The sequence below is a fragment of the Parasteatoda tepidariorum genome, chromosome 2, assembly GCF_043381705.1.
Source record: "Parasteatoda tepidariorum isolate YZ-2023 chromosome 2, CAS_Ptep_4.0, whole genome shotgun sequence".
Classification (NCBI taxonomy): domain Eukaryota; kingdom Metazoa; phylum Arthropoda; class Arachnida; order Araneae; family Theridiidae; genus Parasteatoda; species Parasteatoda tepidariorum.
Genome location: NC_092205.1, coordinates 45,332,931 through 45,348,420, shown reverse-complemented (window position 1 = coordinate 45,348,420; position 15,490 = coordinate 45,332,931). Strand labels below are relative to the sequence as shown.

Below are 15,490 nucleotides of genomic sequence, written 5' to 3'. Positions count from 1 at the left end.
TAATACAATTCTGAAGACAAGGAAACTCCAGGATTAAGTATTGGGAGAAATTTGCCTTTGTGGAGGACTTTTTGATAGAACTAACCCTCATTTGCGTTACATTGAGAGGAAAACCTCCCATGGTGAGCCTGACAGTAAGGGGACCCTAACCAATGATCCGTCTACCACTGAGGATATTTTACGTCAGCACTGTGGTCAGTGCAAGCCGGGTGCAGAATTCCAATCGACCAGCTATCTCTGGGATGGAATCCGGTTCACCTCAGTGGAAGTCGAATGCTCTATCCCCTGAGCCATGGATTTAGATGCCAGGAAAAAAACAAGTATTTTAATGGTGTCTGCAGATGCCCTAACATTACATAAGTTGAATTTAGAAATCTGCTGCGCCAAATTTGTGCGGGCATTTTTGAGGTAGTCATGTTCAATTTTAATTCTAAGGTAGAGAGGGATAATATTTTCCAATACCAACTCTGAATCATTCTCTTTCCTGAGTTCCTATTCTATTTTTTTCGAAGATAAAGTCTTAATCTAGCACTAATGATTCTCTCGGCAGTGATTCATTTAGAGATTTACTATATTTTACTTTTACAGTATTTTAGATATTCAGTAATAAAGAAAAGAATAATTCCACAAATCTAAATATATGAAATTTTTCTTTAAATATTAAGTATTACAAAAGGGTAATTTGCACAGCTTTTCCATGTTACTCTGCCATCAGATTCTTAAAAACTCCAATTTTTTTTAAAATTCATAATGTTTTAAGGCTCTTAGAAAGTTTTTTAAAAAGTTTTTTTTTCATTTTTGGTTTTAATTTTCTTCTTAAAATATTCTGTTTTGTTTTTTAAATGTTAAAAAAGTTTAAGATTTTTATACAGTTTTTAATTTTGGTAACCTGAATTTTTTTTTTATCTTTTCTTGATCTAATGGTCAATATCAAATTAAAATATACATGTACACGTTGCATTTTTTTTTTCATTAATGGGTAAAACTGATACACAATGAAAGAAAATATAAATGGTATAATGAAACTAACGAATTAATTTATAATGTTCAATAAATGAAGTTATACAAATAACATGTTGGGTTCTGAATAAAATATTTTAAAATCTAAAAATTTGTCTGTTCTTAAATTACGTAACTACATGCTTATAGACAAGGTAAATAATGAAATAAAAGAATTAATTTTCGTACACGTGAAATATTGGATTACATCCTGTCACAAGTTAAAGATGATTTGTTTACTGATGATTTGCTAGATGATTTGATAGATGATTTGCTTTTGTGCTTAAAGTAGATATGTAGTAACTTGTTTCAATTTTTCCTCTCTGTTATTTTTAGGTTTGTAACATGGAGAATGTTGATCCTCTTGGTATTCACACTGGTGAATCTATTGTTGTTGCTCCTAGCCAAACATTGACCAATGATGAATACAACAAATTGAGAACTACTGCCATCAAAGTAGTTAGACATTTTGGTATTGTTGGTGAATGCAACATTCAGTACGCTCTCAATCCACACCTTCAGCAGGTAATGTAATTCATTTGGTTTTTTATTTATTATTATTGTTTTTTTTTGTTGCTGATAGCTGAAACTAGTAGTGAACTAGTTCACTACTCTACATCATAAATGTGCTAGTTTTTAAGAAACAATTTTAGGAATGCAAGATTTATACTTATAGAAATAGTCTCTCTTTCTACTGTATATTGCTGAATTTTTTAGTTAACTGCAGGGATAAAGTAATTACTGCTCTTTTTTGAACAGAAATAATAAAAATAAATTAAATTGGAAAATTTTTAAAATTGAAAAGAACTTTTACTTAAAAATTAAATTAACTATTTTATTTGTGAGATTTTTATTAATTATTAAATTGATATAGTGCAATTGTAAAGTTAAAAAAACCTCCATGCTTTTTTTAAAATTTTTTATTTGTGTTTTTTTTATGTTATGTGTAAATATGATATCTAAATTTACAGATGCCTTCAATAAAAGAATAATTGCAAGTCTTAAATTTTTTTCTTCTGTTTAGTATTACATTGTTGAAGTTAATGCTCGTTTGTCACGAAGTTCTGCCTTAGCAAGTAAAGCTACTGGATATCCATTAGCCTTCTTTGCAGCCAAGCTGGCACTTGGAAAATCTTTGCTTGATCTGAAGAATTCTGTAACTTTGACGACTGCTTGCTTTGAGCCAAGTTTGGATTACTGTGTTGTTAAAATTCCTCGCTGGGATTTAGGAAAATTTCCTCATGTTAGCACTAAAGTAAGTATAACGTTTCACTTTTATAGCTTTTATTGAAATTGTAACTTAGTATTATTCATAATTTTAATATAAATCGAAATTTACTAGTATTCTTATCCTGGTACATTTACTGTCTAGGCTTTACTTATTCCAATATTTTTTTTAGAATTGATAAAACTATCTCAAATTAAATTTACATATAATTAATTTATAAAAATTATACATTTTGTTTAACATTAAACAAATCTATATGCTATCTGTGTGAGGTTTATATTATGCTTTTTTTATTCATACTTAGGAAATATGTTCTCTTTCATCTGAATATTGCTCCTTGTTTTGAAAATGTCAGTAATGAAATTCTTTCAGAAAGGCTAATGATAAACATTTTATACAATATAAAACTTTTATGTGTAGTGTAAATTGTATTATTTGCATCCAAAAATGGTATGGTTTTATATAAATAACTATTTGTATCTATGTTTAAACAAGAATTTGTTTATTTAAACTTAACAAGATAATTGTATTTATTCTTACAGTTACAATAAAACTTCAGTATTTTGGAAAATAATTTTTTGTTACTTCAGTCAATAGAAAGAAGTATCCTCTAGATATCAGCTTAATCTTGTTTATTTAAGCATGCCTTACCTTGTTGTAAAATTAATAATTTATTTTCCATTGCATGTTGAGCACATAAATTATATTCTCAGCATTAAGTTGGAACTAATAATCTTAGTAGTGTGCTTGTCTGGTCTTTATTGTTATAAATAAATTGTCTTTAACATCTTTTTAATTATTATTTTATAGATTGGTAGTTCAATGAAAAGTGTTGGAGAAGTTATGGCTATTGGTCGTAAATTTGAAGAAGCTTTCCAAAAAGCGTTAAGAATGGTTGATGAGAACTTTATTGGCTTTGATCCATACTTTAGAAAAGTCAACGAAGAGGTGAGTTGTTGTAAGATGACAGAAACATTACAAATTCTGCCATTAATAGTTTAATCATATGATATAATTGCTTTTAATAATAAAAGGAATGTAAAACTTTTTTTAACTTGTAAGGATACCTATAAAATCACTTTCTAAATGATTCTGTAAATTTTTTTTTTATATTTTTGAAGTTAAATTGATAGTGATAGCTTAATTTCTTTACCTTTCTTTTTTAGGAATTAGAATATCCTACTGACAAACGTATATTCGTTGTTGCTGCCGCTCTAAAGAATAATTATTCTGTGGAGAGACTTCATGAATTAACTAATATAGATTCTTGGTTTTTATATAAAATGAAAAACATTATTGAATACCAAGTTTATTTGGAAACTCTTGGTGAACAAGTAAGTTTCTTGGATTAAGATTTTTTTCTAGCAATTTTTCATTTATATTTAACACAAATTTCTTCTGAGTAAAGTCATTAGCCTTAATTGAATTATTTCAAACTCTTTCAAAATATTAAAACCCTTTTATTGTTATTATTTATTTGGTATAACTCATTGTTATTAGTGTTTATTTCTTAATACATTTTTATTATCATTTATATATAAAAAATACTTAATTTAATGTTAATTTATTATTATTATAAATTTTTTTTTTTTAGGTTCAAGCAAAAGGTGTGACAGTTGTCACTAGTGATGTGATGTTGAAAGCTAAACAACTAGGCTTTTCTGATAAACATATTGCCATGTGTGTAAAAAGGTATGTGAGGGAAATAATATTTATGTTGCTGCTCATACAACTAATAATTTTAATGCTATATCATATTTAGAAATAGAGAAATAATTCATATTCTAACAACCATTTATTTTAAAAAATTTGTTTTGAGATTTATAGTTTAATTAAACATTTGTATTCTTATTTTTCAAAGAGCTACTAGCAATATAATCAATTCAGTAAATCTTAATTTGTTTTAGAATAATGTGAACTTAAGAAATTTTTTTTCATATTAAAAAAAAAATTAAGAATGTGTAGATAAATATTTTAAATTTGTAGATTTTATTTTTCAACAATATATTGTAAGAATCGTTTTCATGTGAAACCCATCAATGTCAAACAATTTTATTTATCATTAAAAAAAAATTCTGATTTTTTTTTTTTTGTTGACAAACCGTAACCAAAAAGCATTTTGTTGGCTATATTTCGAAAAAGTAAATTTTAGAAATGTGTGGTAAATCTAGATTATGTAAAATCTAAAAAGAAAAGATATTATTCAATTAAGTTGACATTACTGGAGTGCAGGTTATTTACATGAATGACAACTGCAGTTTGAAACAGTTTTTTATGCCAAAACAATTTGTGACTCAAAATAGAAGACCTTGATGTTGAAAATTACTTCCTTAATTAACTTAATTAGAAAAAGGAGCACCATCTGGAGTTACCCAGATTGTTCTCATAAAAAAGACATCGGCTCACAATGGGCTGTTGAGCCGTAAATGATGATGAAAAAAAAATTTTTTTCTTTATTTTTTTTTATATGGTTGAAACTACTTATATAATTTTTTCTATATACATAAACAGTTACATTAGATTTAGAGTTTATGTTTAACTGACTAAGCATTGCAAAAAAAAAAGGGAGAGGAATTTTTTTTTTTGCTATTCAAAAAAGAATGTTGTGCATGGAGTTGAAATTTCTGTACAAACTTGCCTAATGCTAAGCACTCAATCAGTTGAACTTAAATTCTATTTCTTTTAGTATTATGATAATAAACGTTTTAGTCTATAGTTTTTATTATTTGTATACTTATCTGCATTTGTTTTATTTTTTTTAGTTCAGAATATAATATCAGAAAGCACAGAGAGAATGCTTTGAGCATCAAACCTTTTGTGAAACAGATTGATACAGTAGCTGCTGAATGGCCTGCCACTATGAACTATTTATATTTAACGTATAATGGTGAATCTCATGATATTGATTTTCCTGGTGAAAGTATTATGGTTTTGGGATCTGGTGTTTATAGAATCGGTAGCTCTGTAGAGTTTGATTGGTGTGCAGTCAATTGTGTTGAGGAACTGAGAAAGGTAACTCAAATCATTGTAAAAAATATTTATATATTAAAATTATTACACATAGTATTAGTTTCCATACATACAGATGTATATATACACATAGTAATGGTATATTCATCATTAGGGTTCTCACCAGTGATTAAAATTTATCGATCCAATAGGGCCTCCTAGGTATTCATTTAGTGGTCCAAAAAATATAATATGGTAGGCAAACTAGGAGAAAAAAAATTAAACTTTACAATTACATAATTTATGTTATGGTTTATATCAAAAATTATTAATTGCCATTTATAACACCTAAAAACTAATTAGGTTCATTACCTTATAATGATTGAAGATTAATATTTATTTAAATTAAGTGAAAAATTAGCTGAAATAATATTTGTAAATAGATTCAACACAGATACTGACATGCTGAGTTATTTGCAATTATATTTTCAGTATAGTTCAGTTTTTTTAATATAGTTTTAATGCCATATCAAAACATTAATTTTACAATAGCAAGCAGAAAAATGAAAAAAAATGAAATTCGATATTCCATAATAAAAAAACGAAAGCTTACATGTATTCTGAAGTGCAGCTGAAAAAGCGATAGATTTCGAGAAAAGAATCTTGGCAACTATTTTATTTCTCTTGCTAATGCAAACAGCACTAAAGTAAAATCTCACAATACTGATAAAAAAAAATTATTTTTGACGCATTCTAACGCAAGACAGTATTAGAATAAACCATTTTAATCAAACATGTTTTTTTTCTTCCTCTAATCTGTATTTTTTTTATCAAATAGATGAATAAGAAAACAATTATGGTAAACTACAATCCTGAAACTGTGAGTACAGATTATGACAAATGTGATAGACTGTATTTTGATGAAATTTCATTTGAGGTTTGTAAAATTTCTTTGTCTCTAAATAGATTTTTCTTAATAACTATATGTTCATAAAAATTCCAACTATACTCATATGTCTTTATTATATAACTATAATTTCTCTATATTTAAAAAAAATTAGTCCAGTTATTGTGAACTGTTTCATAAAATTTTTGCAGAGTGTGCTTTTCACTTTCATAATCTAAAAACTTTTATTTGTAACAGTATAAGAGTGTGCACATTTTTAAGGATAATTTAATGATTTATATTTTCTGTTTCTAAGAATTTTCAAAATTAATAAAAGAAAACCTCACCAGAGTAAAATTATAATTTTTTGTAGCTAAATATACTTATGATTTAAGATTAAAAAAAAGTACCCCAGTTTCATTAAAAAACAATATTTCAAGACATCTTCAATTATTATTTGTAGAAAAAAAGGAAGCATAATTATCTAAGAAACTAATGTATAAATATAATTAAGAAGTCAGCGTGCCATTGAATCAGATATTTTCATTAATCAAATCAACTAAACTGCCATAGAATTTTGATGAGTGAGTCTCTAATATATTTTTTATTAAATTAATTATGATTGTATTTTAAGAATGTCTAATTGATCTATACACAAACAATCTGGGAAGGGCCAGACCAACTCCTTCAGACTTTCTAGGCATATAGCAATGTTTAGTCTTTCAGCGTTAATGCTCATTTTTTTAAAACAATCAGTATCTTGCATCAAACCTTTCTTTAAAATTAAATTAACATTATTAAATTTTTTAAAACTATTTTTTCACATTCATAATATTTGAATACATTTATTTCAATTTTATTAGGTTGTCATGGATATATATAACTTAGAAAATCCAGAAGGTATAATATTAAGCATGGGTGGACAGTCTCCAAACAACATATCTATGGACTTATCACGTCATAATGTAAGTTGTTACACATATTTTTTTATATAGCTAGCCAAATGTCTTATTACATTTGTATAGGTTGTAATATCTGTCTGTGAATAATTTTTACAGGCTAAAATATTGGGTACGTCTCCAGAGTCCATTGATAATGCTGAAAATCGCTTCAAATTTTCAAGAATGTTAGATCAAATTGGTATATCACAGCCCCAGTGGAGAGAATTGACTACCTTGGAGGTAAAATAAAGCATGAGGAATTATTAAATTTTCATATGTTATTTACAGTGTCTTATATCGGGTATCTTATATATATTTCAGGCTTCCAAGGAATTTTGTGATCAAGTTGGATATCCTTGTCTAGTACGACCTTCATACGTTTTGAGTGGTGCTGCGATGAATGTTGCTTATAGTCATGAAGATTTAGAAACATATCTACATGAGGCTTCTGCTATTGGAACAGCTGTTGTAATATCAAAGTTTGTTACTGATGCCAAAGTAAGATATTTGATGATATTTTTAGGCTTAAATTACATTCATTAAGAGACAAAGAAAATTCTGTGCATGAAAAGTAACACTTTTTATAAGAAATAAAATCGTGCATGTATGCGCCAATAACCAAATCAATAGACAAACCATTTAGTTGAACGCTGGTTTCTTATGACATTTATTTTATTTACAGAACTTGCACCTTTAATCCATCATAAAAATATATGATTAATCTCAAGTGTAATATTTGTGAATTTTTAAAAAGTTTAATTTATTAATTAATAACCCTTTCAACTTAATAACCAAGCAAAGTTTAAACATTTTTTTAACCGAATTCTGAACATTTATTTTAATTGAATTACTAATATTTTATAGATTTCTTCAAAACCTTTAAGAACAGCAGAAAAATAAAATTAGTGAAAAATATACATCACAGTGCTAATAAAAAATTATTTACTGAAATTGTACATTTACACACCTTTGACCAAAAAAAGGTTAAAATATATACATATCAAACAAAAATTGTCTATCTTATTTAAAAAATTGTCCAACAGTGTTTCTTTTCTTGGATGATATTTTCCTTGGGATTGTCCTGGTATTATCTTATTTTTGTTTCAAATATAGGACTGATAAATCACCAACCATAATATTTAAAAAATCATGAAATAAAAAAAATAGAAAACTGATTAAAATAAGATTTTTCAAATTCTATATATTTTTTAACGAATGTTTTTTAAATTCTATTAATAAATAGCGACTAATATTACACTTTTTAAAGCCACTAAATTTCTATTAGACTTTCCAAAAACTCTGGTTACTTCTTTTTGGCTTTCCTGTTATGCAAATTTATAGATTACTTTAGGAAACTTATTGATTATTATTACTTGTAGCAAAAAGCATAAAATTTATTCATGTTTTTATACCTTTTCACCTCAATTCATGTATGTTATATAAATTGCAAATATGTAATTATAAAATATTAATAAATAAGATCCTATTAATATCTACATTTGGTGTGACTTTGTAAAAAACAGTATTAAAGACCTTTTTTAAGCTCTAAAATATGACATTTTTAGATATAATCAATATATTAACTATTTAAAATAAATCAATTTGCAAAAAAACTTTTACTTATGTATGTCCAATCTGGAGATGCCTGGGTAGGTACTGTTTTTAGTTATTTGATTTCCTGACAACCTGTTAAAAACTAATAGAAAATGGGTCTCAAAAACCTTTTTCTTTAAAGATTATGAACTTCATAAAATAAACAAAACTAATTGCCTTAAACCAGAATAATATTTGTTTATATTGATAAAAAGTTGTTAAATATTATAATAAAAACAATCACATAATCATTATCAAGGCTTTTAAACATGCAATTGAGAATATTAGGGCAGGTTTAAAAGGTTAAAACTCGACGAGAAATGATCGAATCAGCAAATGTATAGCGTGCAAGAGAAAATAACTATCAGGAGTTGGCCTCTTTTCTTCACCTTTACTGTTAACCTCATTTACTGTAACTCAATCCTTTACTGTTAACCACATTTATGTAAACAAAGCTGCTTTGTTTTTTTCCAGTAGTTTATAATAGTAGATACATTATAAGTGGGAAAGTAGCTTTCCATCGACATTTAAAAATTAATATAGCTGATGGTGAGTCTACTTCTCATGGCCTTATAAAGGGTTATTAGGGCTTATAAATCATGTGAATTTAATCTCTTAAATTGAAAAAATAATAATTTTGAAGTTTTAGCTCAAAATGCATTTCATTTTGTGGTTAAAAAAAATGATTTGTTTTAATGATGAGGTATTAATTTTTAAAGACTTGGGTCTAATCATGCATTTAATAAAACTATGTTTGAAAACAGGAAATTGATGTTGATGCTGTTGCTGACAATGGGCAGTTAATTTGCATGGCTGTTTCTGAACATGTAGAAAATGCTGGTGTCCATTCTGGAGATGCGACTCTAGTTTGTCCACCTCAGGATCTTAATGAAGAGACTTTAGAAAAGATTAGGGACATCTGTTTTTCTATTGGAAGGGCATTAGAAGCTAATGGACCATACAATATACAATTAATTGCTAAGGTAATACAACCAATTTCCTTTCTATATCTATGATAAATTTGTAAAATGTTTTGAAATGTATTCTCTAACTTTTTATGTGAGTAAAATTTCTTTCAAGCAAGTCTGCATTTAACCATCTCTTTATTAGCTTATTGGATATATCTTTTGCTTACTAGAACTAAATTTAATATGTGAATTCAACAATCTTTATTTTAAGCGTTCTTTTTCTTTTTAAATTTCATCAATTGATCAAAGACTTCAATTAATGTAGTTTTTTATTTTAATTTCAACTCTGACTTGAAAATAGTTTTTACGAATTTCCTTGAAATCTCACTTATTGATATAATATTTAACAATTTATATTAATTTCCAAAATTTTTCATTTCTTTTAAATAAAACAAAATATTTTTGAGCAAGATTTTTTTTCTTTTTTGTAAGATTTTCCAAACATTTGATATTATATACAAAATACTATTGAAATATTGCTACTTTGATAATAATGGGTTGAAAAAGGAAAAATTCTTTGAAATTAAATTGCTATAAATTAATATAAGCTTAAAATAGATTATAGCTGAACTACTATTATAATAATTTGTCCAGAATATCCTGGTACGACTTACATGTTAAGTATTCATCTAAATCTTAAATAATCTACATTATACTATAATAACATTTTTCTTGTAAATTTTACATAAAAAATTTTGTATCTCCCATTTTTACTGTCACTAAATTTAATGTTTTCATTATTTTTAAATCTATGCTGTCTTAGAGTAATTATAGTTAGATATATTTATAAAAATTATGCATTATAGGGTTATTGATTATATTATCTTTTTAATAATAAATACTTCATATAAATATTAAAATAATTTTATTGTGCTAACAATCAAATTAAAAATTATAAGTCTGGTTGCAATGTTTTATTTAAAAATATTTCAGTTTCTTTTGCTACAAGGCGTTAAAATGGTTGAAGTGCGAAATGGTTGAAGTGCTATTTTGTTTCAGAGGGGCGTAAAAAATAGTCAAACAATTATTATTGATAACTATGCTTAAATAATTATGGTAATAGAAGGTACTGCTGTTTTTCTGCTTAATGTTTTTTTTAATCCCCTAAACAGATCAGTATCTGTTCTTTTTTGTCTGACATGCACCTTTTCATACTTTTTAAAAGCTTTTGTTTGAATTCTGAATTAAGTTATATTGATATTTTTATTTCAGGATAATCAACTAAAAGTTATTGAATGCAATCTACGAGTGTCACGGTCATTTCCATTTGTATCAAAGACTTTGAATTGTGATTTTATTGCAAAAGCCACTCAAGTTATTATGGGATTAAAACCTGAACCTTTTATTGGTCTTGCTTGTGATCGTGTGGGTGTTAAAGTAAGTTAGTATTATCACCCAAATTTCAGCTTTGCATGGTGTAAAATTTTTTGAAATTTAGCAGTATATGCATTATGTATACAAAAAATAAATATTAACATTTCTTTGCAACAGGTGCCACAGTTTTCATTTTCACGTCTGGATGGAGCTGATGTAACTTTAGGTGTTGAGATGGCTAGTACTGGAGAAGTAGCATGTTTTGGAAACAATGTCTATGAAGCTTATTTGAAATCTCTTATTAGTACTGGTTTCCACATTCCACGACGATCAGTTTTACTTTCTATTGGCAGTTACAGTGTAATTATAAATTAACCTTTTCATATCTATGACTTAATTAGATTAACTTTATGCTACCAGTTTGATTCAGGTTATTTTATTTTAAAAATTGTTAATTCTACTACCTTTGTATAAATCTACTTTTCAAACCCCAAAATTTTACAAAAACTTGGAAGTTTGGCCGGTTGACTTATACACCAGTTATAAAGTCGATATTCGTAGGTCCTGCAATACTGACACATCATAAACATTGATCAATTAAACCCTTTCAAAAACTATTTTTAATGTGTTATGTTTTATTACTTTTGCATTTTTTCTTGTCATATTTTCTTTAGTTATAAACTTTTTTTTATTTGTTTATTTTTTTTAAGCAATACTTTAAATTATATTAAAAAAAGATTTAAGTCTAAGAAAAGTTAAGATAATTTATTTAAGACTTGAGTATTTCAAAGAATATAAGCAATGAAAACTTTTAAAACACACCATAAAGTTACAAATTTAATGATTCCAGATCATCAACTGTGTCAGATTCAATAATGATTGCAGTGTCGCCAATCCCAATCTGCAATAAAATCAATTTTATTCTGCAAAATTCTTATTCCCACACGAAAAAAAAACTTGTTTACCCCCATCCAAAAAATTTTAAATTACAATCTTTTTAAAAGATTTTGCATTAAGATTTAAATCATCATTTTGCTACATGTCAAATGAGATAAAATAGACTTGATTAACTCGTTGCCTCGCAGCATTTATTAATGCATCTTTAGGGGACAAATGTATCATATCCAGAGGGAACAACGTGAAATATTTTTAACAAAAGAAAGTTAAGTAGACTTTATAATTTTTTTTCATATTTATTAACTTTAGAAATTTTTATATTTTGGTTTTTCATTGGTTGACTTATACATCCAACATACCAGAAATTAGTTATCTCAAAATCAGAATCTCGAAAACAGAAGCTCGACTTATATATCCGTCTGACTTATGCAGTACCTTTTTCATTAATTCCTGTAGGATTATTGTCATGCTATTATGTTAAATTCTCTTTAATTTTTATCTAATAAATATAATCATTAAATGTTTTCTTAGAACAATACTTGTTATTCTTTAAATAAATTCCGACCTCATAATGAATGATAATTAATAAGACATAAATACTCTTAATAACATTTGGGGACTAAGTTTCTCATGATGTGAGATATTTCAGAATAGTTCTTTGAGATTTCTTTTGCCAAATAATTTAAGTTACTCAAATTTTGCTTCATGGACAATAAGCTTGATTTTTATAAATAGTAAAATAATTGTTTTCAACCTTTGAACAGTATTGTTTTACTGACACTCTTTAATAAAAATTTGATTTGGTGGTTTTGTATTTTTCACAGCCTATTTTGAGTAACATTCTTTTTTTAAAATGATCAATCTTATTAAAAAGAACTTATTAAATGAAAAATATATTTTTTTCATCAAACATACATATTTAAAAAGAATCAAATAAATGAATCCAGAATGGACTTTAAAAAATACTGTCTTTTGAAAAAATTGCATGACAGCTTTCATAAATAAAAATAATTGGATTCAATGATCGTCTCTTATCAAAGTCTCTTAATATTCCAAAAAATGCAAAACCTTAGAACCAATAATAATTTTAATTTTCCCTAATAATTTTTAATAATTACAATCCTCCATTATAGCTATTAAGCTTAAAATCACTTCCCTTATAAAGTAAGTGTATCTAATATAGGTAGGAAATGTGCAGATAAATTTTTTTTATTTTTTACTTAATATCTATTTATAATTACCATGCCCCAAATCAAAATTGAGATGTCTGAATAATTTTTGATCAACAATCTTTTGTTTACAATATATATTTGTAATAATATACAACAGTTATTAATGTGCTAACATGGTATTTTAAGGTTGATTCAAAATATGCTGATTGTTTTGTGCAGACAATATTTTAAGTTCAAAACATACTTTCTCTCAATAAACATTTTTTTTCTTCAAAAAAATTAAAATTCCTTAAGCTAAAATTCTCATTGGTAAAGAGGTCAAATATTTAGTCCCTTAATATGATTTAACTTCATTCATATTCTGTTATAGCTTCAGAACTATGTATACAAATTAAATTTTGCACCTAATTTCAAATTTTGATCGTTCTATACAGCATATAACTTTTTAAAATTATTTATCTTTTTAAATTTAATAATGCCAATAAGTTTTTAAATTTCAAGATGCAAATTTTTTTTTAAATAATTTTTAACGAAAATTCAAAAATATATTCAGAATCTTTCAAATAATTTTCGAGAAATAGAAATTAGAAAATAAGACTTGTTTTAAATTTCATTACTCAAACTCTATAGAAGATTTAAAATTTTGGATTTTGTCATTTTAAAAAAAGTTTATGAAAAAATTTGTGTACCTTATATTTAAGAAAATTTCTTTTACCATTATAATAAATAATAAAATTGAACAAAAATTATATTTTGCATGAAATTACTTGCAAAGAAAGGAGTTTTACTATTGAGGGCAAAATTGTTTTGATTTGCATTTTTAGTTCAGGAGATATAACAATACATGCAAAAACTTGAATTAAAATTAGTTGGTCCAGATTTTTAAACCACTCTTCTGACTAAAATATTGAGACCAATAAACAAGGTGATTCTAATAAACCATTAAGAATATTTATCTATGTCTATTCTATCTGTTGTATTATTATATTGTTGATATTAAAACTATGTAAATTCTGTTGAATAAATATACTTTACCTTTATATTTTTCTTTAAATGAAACCTTTGATTTATACTAAAACATTAGTAATCATTTTATTAACTAAAATTTTAGTTTATCTGTCAATTTTATTAAACCTTTTGTCTGTTTTAGCATAAAGAAGAATTACTACCATATGTAAAAATACTTCAGAGTATGTCTCTAAAACTTTATGCTAGCACTGGAACTGCAGACTATTATTCAACTAAAGGAATTTCTGTAAGTTTAACTATTTTTTAATGCTATTATTAATTATGATATATTACAATTTTATAAACAATCGAAGGATATTTTCATGTCAGTTTATTTATTATAGATGCATTGCTATTTTGTTTTATCAATTTTAATCATGGACCTACAAAGTTCTGGTATTTACTGAAAAAATTTTTTTTTTCTCATTTCATTTTTGCTTAGACTTATCTTAAAAACATAAATTTTATTAATCAGTCTTTAAGAATTTTTTTTTAAGTGTTAAAAAAAATATATTAGAAACATTTATTAAGGGCTGGGCTGTAAAAGTTTTTTTTATTTTGTAGAATAATTTTAAAAGTACTTGCCCAACAGGTGGAGTAATTTATAATTTTGAGTCAAATTCCAAAAAGTGTGCTTAAGGTTGCTTAACATATATTACTTGATATTTAATATTGATATTTTAAATTAAAACAAATAAATACCTAACTGTTTTAAATAACATATACTGTTTTAACGGTTATTTATGTACAAAGGAGTATTTTTTAATTTTTGAACAAATACAAGACTTAGAATTATTTTTTTCATGACTAATAATTTACTAAAACTGATGAGTCCATATAAATGTTTCTAAATTTTCTTTCTTGTCAAAGATTGATATATTTATTAAAAAACTGTTTAATGATACAGTTTAGCTTTGAGCTAACTTTATTTTTAAAAAATTTTTCATTTCTCCTAGAAATAAGTTAAAAAACTTCTGATTTTAAGTATATATTTTTTTCTTTTATAGATTGAAGCAGTTGATTGGCCATATGATAACAAAAGAGATTGCAGGAGCAACTCTAAGTGTATCATCGATTATCTTGCTCAAAAGGAATTTGATTTTGTTATCAATCTTCCCATGCACAGTGGTGGATATACTCGTGCATCTCATGGATATCAGACCAGAAGGATGGCTGTGAATTATGCTATTCCGTTAATTACAGATATAAAGTGTGCCAAACTCCTTATTACAGTAAGCAATATTGTATTTAAAGATCTGTATATGTATAATAATTGCTATTTTTTTAACAAAAAAAAATGGAATACAATGAGCGATGAATTGCTTTTTAAACCTTGTTTACATATATTTATACACCAGGTTATACAGGGTGCATAGCATTTTTAAAAAGTGTTTAAAGGTGCTTATTTTCGTTTTGTAAGAGCCCTTAAAGGTGCTTATTTTCGTTTTCAAAAGCCCTTAAAGGTGCTTTTTTCATTGGGTGTTTTTAAAAAGTGCTTAATTTTCCCTTTTCGAAAGTGAGATTTTTTTTCTTTC

The 15,490-nt window shown here is 25.9% G+C and overlaps 1 protein-coding gene across 6 annotated transcripts in view; it reads left to right on the top strand.

Moving 5' to 3' along the window:
- LOC107440496 (carbamoyl-phosphate synthetase 2, aspartate transcarbamylase, and dihydroorotase rudimentary) overlaps positions 1 to 15,490 on the top strand; it is a 64,827-nt gene that overhangs the window by 21,666 nt on the left and 27,671 nt on the right. For all 6 annotated transcript variants that reach the window (XM_043042641.2, XM_043042642.1, XM_043042640.1 and 3 more), the window contains 15 exons: positions 1,336 to 1,524; positions 2,024 to 2,254; positions 3,038 to 3,175; positions 3,394 to 3,561; positions 3,822 to 3,919; positions 4,990 to 5,239; positions 6,015 to 6,113; positions 6,926 to 7,027; positions 7,121 to 7,243; positions 7,325 to 7,501; positions 9,361 to 9,579; positions 10,777 to 10,941; positions 11,056 to 11,238; positions 14,098 to 14,202; positions 14,963 to 15,187. In XM_043042641.2, the coding sequence (XP_042898575.1) occupies positions 1,336 to 1,524; positions 2,024 to 2,254; positions 3,038 to 3,175; positions 3,394 to 3,561; positions 3,822 to 3,919; positions 4,990 to 5,239; positions 6,015 to 6,113; positions 6,926 to 7,027; positions 7,121 to 7,243; positions 7,325 to 7,501; positions 9,361 to 9,579; positions 10,777 to 10,941; positions 11,056 to 11,238; positions 14,098 to 14,202; positions 14,963 to 15,187 (2,472 nt within the window). The remainder of the gene's footprint in view (positions 1 to 1,335; positions 1,525 to 2,023; positions 2,255 to 3,037; positions 3,176 to 3,393; positions 3,562 to 3,821; positions 3,920 to 4,989; positions 5,240 to 6,014; positions 6,114 to 6,925; positions 7,028 to 7,120; positions 7,244 to 7,324; positions 7,502 to 9,360; positions 9,580 to 10,776; positions 10,942 to 11,055; positions 11,239 to 14,097; positions 14,203 to 14,962; positions 15,188 to 15,490) is intronic.